This window comes from Nycticebus coucang, chromosome 6 (assembly GCF_027406575.1).
Source record: "Nycticebus coucang isolate mNycCou1 chromosome 6, mNycCou1.pri, whole genome shotgun sequence".
NCBI classification, from domain to species: domain Eukaryota; kingdom Metazoa; phylum Chordata; class Mammalia; order Primates; family Lorisidae; genus Nycticebus; species Nycticebus coucang.
The window spans coordinates 70566814-70575728 of record NC_069785.1 but is presented as its reverse complement, the minus strand read 5'-3'; the positions used below and the strand labels follow the sequence as shown (position 1 = coordinate 70575728).

The 8915-nt window shown below is 53.2% G+C and overlaps 1 protein-coding gene across 6 annotated transcripts in view; it reads right to left on the bottom strand.

The window, feature by feature from the left end:
• Window positions 1-982: 982 nt before the first annotated feature.
• Window positions 983-8915, bottom strand: part of MAP2K5 (mitogen-activated protein kinase kinase 5) — a 316347-nt gene continuing 308414 nt past the window's right edge. For all 6 annotated transcript variants that reach the window (XM_053594060.1, XM_053594061.1, XM_053594062.1 and 3 more), the window contains one exon: window positions 983-1422. In XM_053594060.1, coding sequence (XP_053450035.1) covers window positions 1318-1422 — 105 coding nt within the window. In that variant the 3' untranslated portion in view covers window positions 983-1317. The remainder of the gene's footprint in view (window positions 1423-8915) is intronic.

The window sequence follows — 8915 nt, the reverse complement described above, 5'->3', positions numbered from 1 at the left end:
ATTGTGGGCAGAGACGATGAGGGCAGATCATGCAGGGTCATGCAGGCCATTGTTGGGTCTTGGCCATCCCAGATGATGTGAGAGGCCCCAGAGGTCCTAAGCAGGGGAGGCCCAGGCTCTGCCCTCTATTTCCACAGGCTCCCTCGGCTGCCGTGTGAACAGACCACAGGGATTAGCGGTACAGCAGGGTCTGCGAGGCCATGGCAGTGGTCCAGGCCAAGGCCACAGTGGCACAGACACAGGCTGACAACCAATATACTTAGAAGGCAAAGACAACAGGACTTCCTGATGAGCTGGATTTGGAGAATAAAATAAAGAGGACTCAAGGCTGAGTCCTGACACTAGGGCTTGGACAGGGTGCCATTTAATGAGACAGGAAAGCAATGAAAGGGGGTCTGAGGGTTGTGTGATGCCTGCGGGGTAGGGGGAGGGGAGGAGTTTACTTACTTTTGGATGTGTTGAGGCTCCACTTAAACTCTTTGTGGAGAGCCTCAGACCCTCACCTGTAAACCGGGTAGCTGCACTTACCTGGAGGGTGGTCCCGAGGATTACCTGAGGGGATGGCTGTGAATGCTAGAGGTGAGAGAGGTTCCGTGGCTGTGGGGCCAGGGCAGTGAGGGTGGCTTGGGTGGAGAAGAGCTGGTGGCAGGGTGAAGGGTAAGGGAGGACAAAGGCCTCTCAGAATCACCTGGGGCCTTTCTCTAAATTCTGGTCTCCTGGTTCCCCCTCAGGCAAACAGGTCAGCAGGGTGTGCTCTGGGTGGGTGGGTGCTCATCCCTGTGAGGCGCTGGGAGCTGAGACCTGGGGCTGCTCTTTGCCACTGGACTTGGTCTGGGCACTTCCACATCTCTGCTTCTCACCTGACAAATGGGCTGTGGGCCCAACACAGCACTCCAGGAGTTCAAGGTGTCCCAAAGGTGCCTGCCCTCAACGCCGGCAGTTGACAGACTCACTGAATGGTACAAGGTTCACGGGACAGGCAGTCACAGAGCAGTAACGCTTTTATTCCCATCAGTGATGCTGATGGGGCCTGACCTTTACAAAGGAAAATGGTAAGAAAACAGGAGGGCGAGGGCATAGGAGCCTCTATGTTTGCTGCCCTACCCTTTTGCCAACCCGGCCAGAGTCTGTGCCTCCAGACCAGAGGGGCTGCCACTCTCTTGGCCAGGCCATCTGCCTGTGGAGTCGAAGGAAGGCGACAGCAGGGAAGCCGGACCCAGCAAGCTCTTCTGGAGCAGGCAGCAAATGGAGAGGGGGCAACAGGAGGGTTGTTCCCCGTGGTGACTGGTCCTGGGCTTTCAGTGACTTGCTGAGGCCTCATGGAGGCCCCTGTTGGCTCCGCCTCTCCTCCAGCGCCCTGCACACCCACATGGACACCACGGTGGCATTTCCATCATTGAATTGCACGATGAACGGGTGGCCCTGTGGGGAAAGGGAGCAGGCTGTGACAGGTACTCACTGGACTTGCCTTCAATATACTTTTCAAGGCCTGTCCTCAGCCTGGATCTGATTCTTCTCCCCAATAACCCTGTGAGGTAAGGAGGGCAGCTGTCAGCCCCATTTCACGGAGAGATCACTAGGGCCCAAGGAGGGGCAGCACCACACCTGTCATCAGCCGGGCAGTCAGCAACAACCGTCTGGAGCGCTGGCTGGCCGGCCTAGACCCCAGGGAGCCTGGAAGGTCCTTGAGGGCAAGGGCTTACCTTATCCACATATTCTGTCTGGCCCTTCCTCAGACAACATCATATACAGAGCCAGTCGGCCAAGGCCTGGCACCTGCGTTGCTAGCTTTCCAGTCCAGTTGCTGCCCAGAGACCAAGGAATCATCTCGTCAGAGGCCATGTCAATCCCTTTTAGTTTTCCCCTTTGTTTACAGCTCTCCTATAAATAAATCACTGTCTGCAACTGGAGGGAAGGCAGAAAGTGCCAGGGGAGGAAGAAGGGGACAGAGGAACACGATGGCGCCTGCAGATCATGCTGGTTCCTGATAAGAAGCTTGGGTCAGGGGCTGGCCTCTGGAGGACCCACCTCTGCTTCTAACCTACTTAGCCCACAGGCGGGCCAGGTTATATTTAGCCAGTTCCCTCCTCTGCTGTCCTGAAACACCAAGATTTGTACCCACAATCAGGGCCTCTTGGGAGTTCCCAGGGAAGGTTGGAAAAAAGCAGGAACAGCCATAGGGTTGCCTGGCCACGAATCAAAGGTGAAAGGAAATCTGAAAAACATTCTCTTTTCTCCTTGTCCCAAGAGCTCAGCTTGGCTAGGAACTTACTCCTGGTAGCCTCTTCACCTACCCCAAACTTTATAGCCTCCCTGGTGAGACTCCAGGAACCACGGTGGGGAACAGAAAGAATGACGATGAAGGCTGCCTGCTGCCTCCCCCAGCTCCTCTCCTCCCTCCCGTTTCAGGGGCAGCTCCCCTGCCCCCTCCAGCTTCTTGAGCCCCTGTGCATCCCTCCTCCACCTCTACCCTCTGGGCTTTCATGGCTGCCTTCCCAGCATAGCCCAGCCCAGCCCAGCCCTGACCTGCAGCCCCTGGGAACCTGCAGGAGGTGCCACACTGCCTCACCACAGCCAGGAGGGACACGGGCACTGGATGCAGCTCCCCATGACTGCAGGAGCTGCCATGGCCCAGGCCAGGGCAGAGAAAGGGGGCTAAATGGCCCATCCAGACCACACACAGGTGATTTGAGATGTCTCTGGGGAAGGAAGAAAGACCACGCAGGCCTCTTCACTCTGTGTGAATGCCGTGTCCCCCACCTAGCCTTCCAACTCAGGTATGGAAAACTATCCCAGAGCCCCTGCAGAGGTCCAGCTCAAGGCTCTTCATGCAGAATGCTGTCAGAGGGTCAAGAGGTTCTGAGGCACCACACCCAGGGTAAGGACTCATCAAAGCTATGGTGGAGCAGCGATTTACCCTGTGGGGGCTGCTGACACACCTGTAGGATCCCCAAGAGAGCAGAGCTGTGGGGAAGGGGAGCTGAGGCCAGGCTGGGTGGCTGCCCTGGGAGTGGCAGCATAGGCCTGGGTACGAACTCCTGGGAGGGATTCCATCTTGGCTTTCATTCTTTCTTCTTTCTTGCATTTTTATTTTTTGGTAGTTTTTGGCTGGGGCTGGGTTTGGACCTGCCACCTCAGGTATATGGGGCCAGCACCCTACTCCTTGAGCCACAGGCGCTGCCCCCATCTTGGCTTTCAAATGTTCTCCCTATCCTGTTCAGACAGTGGGGCTGGGGGGTCCTTCTCAAGTCCAAGGGTACACACTTCCTTTCAGGAGGCTCAGGAGAGGCGACTTTGCACCCTTCTGAAGAACAAAGGGAGAAGCTGAGCTCAGGAGTTAAGGGCCCCTCCCTCCAAGCCCGGGGTAAGACAGTGTCACTTTCCCAGAATGCCGGGTGACTTTGGGGCCCATATGCTCCATCTCTGTTATCATCTGTTCTGCAGCAAGCAGAGCGGAACTGCAGGGGAGGGTGTAGGCATTCCTCCACGCTACAGGAGGGGCGGATGGCCACGCTGCGGGGAAGCACTTTGCCCAAGTGCCCCGGTGGTGGGGGGAGAGGGCTGTGAAGCTGCTGGCATCCTTGGTTCCGGTGGACATGCTGGTCCTCTCCTGCCCTTGCTGGCTGGGAGGTGACCCTCATATCCTTTGTATCACTGATGAGGCACAATGCATTCCTGATGCTTTACACTACCCCGGCCAGGACAACTGGCTTTGTTCCCAGCAACTGTTGACTGGTTTAGGGTGGGTGCCTGAGAGGGAGAAGTGAGGGGGAGAATCTCAGAGGGAGACAGAGAGGTGAGAGCGCCAGCATCTCTAGGCATCCTGGGCCACGACCTGTGAACCTGGGAGCTGGACACATGGAGAAAGCTGGTCTGAGGGCAGCTGCAGCAGGAGTTCTGTGCAGAGGGAGGCAGAGCAGGGCAGGAGGGGTCCTGACAGCACTGGACACCCTGGGACCATCATAACTGGGGCCTGGCAGCAATTCTGTCAGCAGGGCTCGCAAGGCATCCCCCAGGCTAGGGTTTTCTGTTATTTGCAACCAAAAGAGCACACTCTGAGAAGTGGGCACTATCATTTACACTTCACACATGAACAAACAGAGGCCACGGGGTCACAGATGACCTGCCTGGGCTTCCAGAGCTGGAAGTGGACCGTAAGTCTCTGAAACCCAAATCTACTGTCCTGGGTACTCCTGGACTGGGCAGAGGTGGGAGAATCAATACCTAGGTTGCAATTCCCCTTGCCTGATCTCTACCAGGATGAGTCTGGGCTACCTGGCTAGAGGTGGGACTGGAACTGCAGGCTTCAAGCCTGGACCATCCCAAGTCTTGATCTCTGCCAGCATTGTCCCTCGGGCATGATGGGGGAGTCATCTGACTCCACCTCCCATCAGTACTGTGAGGAGAGCAGGGAAAGCATTATTCTTCCTGTTTTACAGATGAGGACTCTGAGGCCCAGACAGGGAAGCCTCTGGTTAAGACCTGGGACTGGGCCAGGCCTAATGGCTCATGTCTATAATCTCAGCATTCTGGGAGGGTAAGGTGGGAAGATCACTTGAGACCAGCAGTATGAGAGCAGACTGGGCACACAGTGAGACCCCTTCTCTACCAAAAATTTTAAAATTAGCTGGGCATGGTAGTGCACACCTAGAATTCCAGGTACTGGCGAGGCTAAGGCAGGAGGATTGTTTTGAGCTCAAGAGTTTAAGGCTGCCGTGGGCTATGAATGTACCACTGCACTCCAGCCTGGATGACAGAACGAGACCATGTCTCAAAATAAATAAATACTGGCTCAGTGCCTATACCACAGTGGTTATGGCGCCAGCCACATACACCGAGGCTGGCAGGTTCAAACCTGGCCAGGGCCAGCTAAACAACAATGACAACTGCAACAAAAGATAGCAGGGTGTTGTGGCGGGCACCTGTAGTCCCAGCTACTTGGGAGGCTGAGGCAAGATAATCACTTAAGCCCAAGAGTTTGAGGTTGCTGTGAGTTATGACAACACAACACTCTACTGAGGGCGACACAGTGAGACTCTATCTCAAAAACAAACAAAAAAACCATATATATATATATATAAATAAAAATAAAAAGGGCTGGGACTGAACTTACATCTTCTGGTTCCTACTCTGGAACATTCTCAGGGCTGGCCTGGCTTCCTTGGGACCCTGGGGTGGGGGCAGGGTCCTCTCTTTCCTTCTAGACTATCTTGGACATCCTCAAACCCTATGACATCCACAATGCAGGCATTCCTCATAAGTTTACTTTGCAAATAGCAACCAGACAGAAAATTCTGGGGGAAGTATGCAAATCCCTTGGCCTCCCCAAGGTGCCCAAGTTTTGCACAACCCGATACTTCAGCAGTCCTGGCAAGGCAGAACTCCTAGAGGTGGATGGAGATACCAAATACACTGAGTCCAGCACTGGACTGAGCTGTGTGCTAGGCATTTGCCAAAGGCTTTGGCATACCCACTGTCCCCCCTCCCCCCAATGCATGCTGGCACCAGGCACAGCTGCACAACTCTGGTTTCCTACGAGGGAACGAATGGTGTTGACACTGTCAGTGTGTGGAACCCATCAAAGGGCATCGAAGCCAGTGGCTGGGCTGGAACCAGTACACAAGTCTCCTGATTTGGAATGCCTTGCTTGTGACATGTCCTCCTGCATCTGCAATCACAGAGCTGACCTTGAAGGTCCTTGTGGGGTCCCCATGAGGCCTGGGAAGGGCTCCAACCCGGGCTCCAGCCCTTGCAGATAGCCCTACCTCTATGCCTGAGTGAGCAATCCAGGTAGGGACATGCTTTTGCAGCCCCATCACACTATAAGGAATGACGGAAGTGTGGTGCGGTACATCTCCCTGAGGCTGAGACACCAACATGCTGCTTGTCAAGAGCATCTCCCTCCCAAGGTGACTGTCCCAGACACCTCGGACTGTCTTCCATGCAGAAAGTGTGTTAGCAGCCGTGTCTGCAGAGCCTCGCCGTGCCAGATTGAAGCTGCTGAATGATCTCACTGGCCTTATGACAGGCAGTGGGAGCCACTCTCATTTCCTACATACTCTCACGCCTAAGTAAAACAGCTGGTGAGGGCCGAATTATTATGGTCCACAAACTTCGCCACAGAAGATGGAGATGGAGACATAATGAAGGTTAAAGGATGGGACTGCGAGAGAGAGGATGGCTCCACAAGTGGACACAGCAGAGTGATGGCCCAAGCACAGAAGAGGCGGCTGCCATTTTCTGGTGCAGACACCCCCACCAAAGGGGAGATGTGGGGCACTGGGGAAATCTTCCTAAGTCTTGAAGAGGAACTGCAGTTATGGGTGTCAGAGTGTGACTCTTCATCTCTGTACCCATGTCCCTAATTCTTGCCCATTGGCTCTGCGGAGATGAGGTGGGTGCTTTCTGAATGATAGCACTGATAGCAGGACACTCCTGAGCCCTCCTCTGTGTGAAGGTGTGCGGAGCACAGGCGGGAATGAGGCTCTGAGCCTGTCACAGTGGGCGAGTGCTCTCCGAGGTCCAGGGGTCTGGACTCCCAGGCAGTGCTCATTCAATGACACTTCATTGGATGTCCTTAGTTGGGCTTTGAGTTTCTTCCCAGATAGGAATTTACCTACTCAGGGTCCCTACACTTGCCTCTCTTCATGTAACTTCCTAAAGAATATCATGCATTTCTTTCTTTCTTTTTTTTGAGACAGAGTCTCACTATGTCACCCTCAGTAGAGGCTGTGGCATCACAGCTCACAGCAACCTTAAACTCTTGGGCTTAAGTGATTCTCTTGCTTCAGCCTCCAAAGTAGCTGGACTACAGGCACCAGCCACAATGCCTGGCTATTTTTTGGTTGTAGTTGTCACTGCTGTTTGGCAGGCCTGGGCTGGATTCGAACCTGCCAGCTCCAGTGTATGTGGCTGGCGCCCTAGCCGCTGAGCTATAGGCACCAAGCCGAGTATCATGCATTTCAATAATTTAAAAACTTATTTAAAGACTGCAGGGCTTGGTGCAATGCCTGGCCCACAAAGGTCCTCAGTTAATGTCTATGAAAAAGTGGTTTGTATAGTCAGCATGTGTGCATCTGTTCACCAAGTGAACACAACACACTGTCCGAATGCCTTATGCTGCACGTGGCCCTCCTCTTCCCTCCCTCCAGGAACCCCCATTTTACAGACTCCAGAAACCTGAGGATGTGGGGCAAGACAACAGAGCTAGGAAGTGGCAGAGTTAGGGCTTAAACCCAGGATGCTCTTCCATCATGAAATCCACACTGCTTGCCTACCTAGTGTGATCTCCAAGGTAAGGCACAGTGAGTTTCGTATTTCTACTTGTTGAGAAACGACTACCTCATATATGAGAGATGTTCAACTAAAGTTTAATGCACAAACTGAAGTTAAGGTGGAAAGGGCATACTTGTGACCTCCCTGTTCTGACTCCTATTCCTATTCTACTTCTAATCATTTAATACTCAGCAATTCTTTTAAGTATTAATATTATCCCCCTTTTACAGATGAGAAAACCATAGCACAGAATGATTATAGGGCCCGTCTAAGGCCACTGAGCTTGAACATGGCATTGTGTCTCCAGGGCCCCAGCCCTCAGCCATCATACTATCTTACTGGTGCCACGGCTGGAGGATGATGGTGCCCATCCTGCAGGGAAGCCTGCTGTCAAAGCAGGGCTGAGTGGTCCAGCTGATAACCCCAGCTTCCCTGGATCTCCATGCTTTCTCTATGGGTCTAGACTCCAGAGAAGCCAGGAATACTGAGGCTCCAGCTCAGAAGAAACTTCTCAGGGCTATGGAGGCCAGACCCTGGAGGTCAGGGCAGAAAGAACAATTAGAAACAGGATGCTGGGTCAGGTGCAGTGACTCACATCTGTAATCCTAGCACTCTGGAAGGCTGAGGCAGATGGATCCCTTGAGCTCAGGAGTTTGAGACCAGCCTGAACAAAAGTGAGACCTCACCTCTAAAAATAGCTGGGTGTTGTGGTGCTCTGATAATCTCAGCTACTCCAGAGGCTGAAGTAGAAGGATCGCTTGAACTCAAGAGTTTGAGGTTGCTGTGAGCTATGATACCATGGCACTCTACCCAGGGTGAAAAAGTGAGACTGTCTCAAAAAAAAGAAAGAAAGAAACAAACAAACAGGATGCCCGGCAGCAAATCATACATACCCTGGACCTAAGCGCTCTCTCTGTGGAGCCTCCTCACAATGATGTTGTCTCTCTCTTCATGGAAGTGTGCAACACTTTGCTGACCTCCCCATGACACATCCTTGTTCTGCCGAGTGCAGTCCTCCTCTGAACCCATCTTATCCTAACATCAGACTGGAAGCCACTTGAGGGTAGGGAAGTTGGCTGTGCAGACTGGTAAGTTGAGGTGCTTCCTCAGGAGCCTGGTACTTGGGTGGAGAAGCACCTCATGTTGGGGTGGACAGGTCTAGAGAAAAGGCTCCACAAGCAAAGGATGCCCTAGAACTCTGGGGGGCTTCTTTGGGCAACAGGACTGTCCTCCCTCAGAGTAAGCCCCAGGCACCTCCTCTCCCACCAAAAATGTGGCATGGTAGAGGATGTTAAGGACTCACAAACCTGGGTAAGCTGGTCAACATGGCTCAGATATGTCCCACTCAAGTGCCAAACTAGCAAAGAATCTAGCCAGCTGTTCAAAAAAGCCAGCAGGGATAGCCCTGTAACCAGGTCGGTGCCTATAAAAGGTGATTTGAGAGTCTGCAGGAACCCCCCATGCCAACTCACTGCCCATCACTTCACCTTTCCTTGCTGGATCTGTGAGTCTTGTTTGAAAGTTCTATGTGTCTACCTTTAAAATTCCAGTCCTCTTGGCAGGGTAACCCTTCAGCCTCTTCTTAGCAATGATGAGGAGTATAAGGATAGGATAGGGCCTCAGAGACCAGTGGCACCATA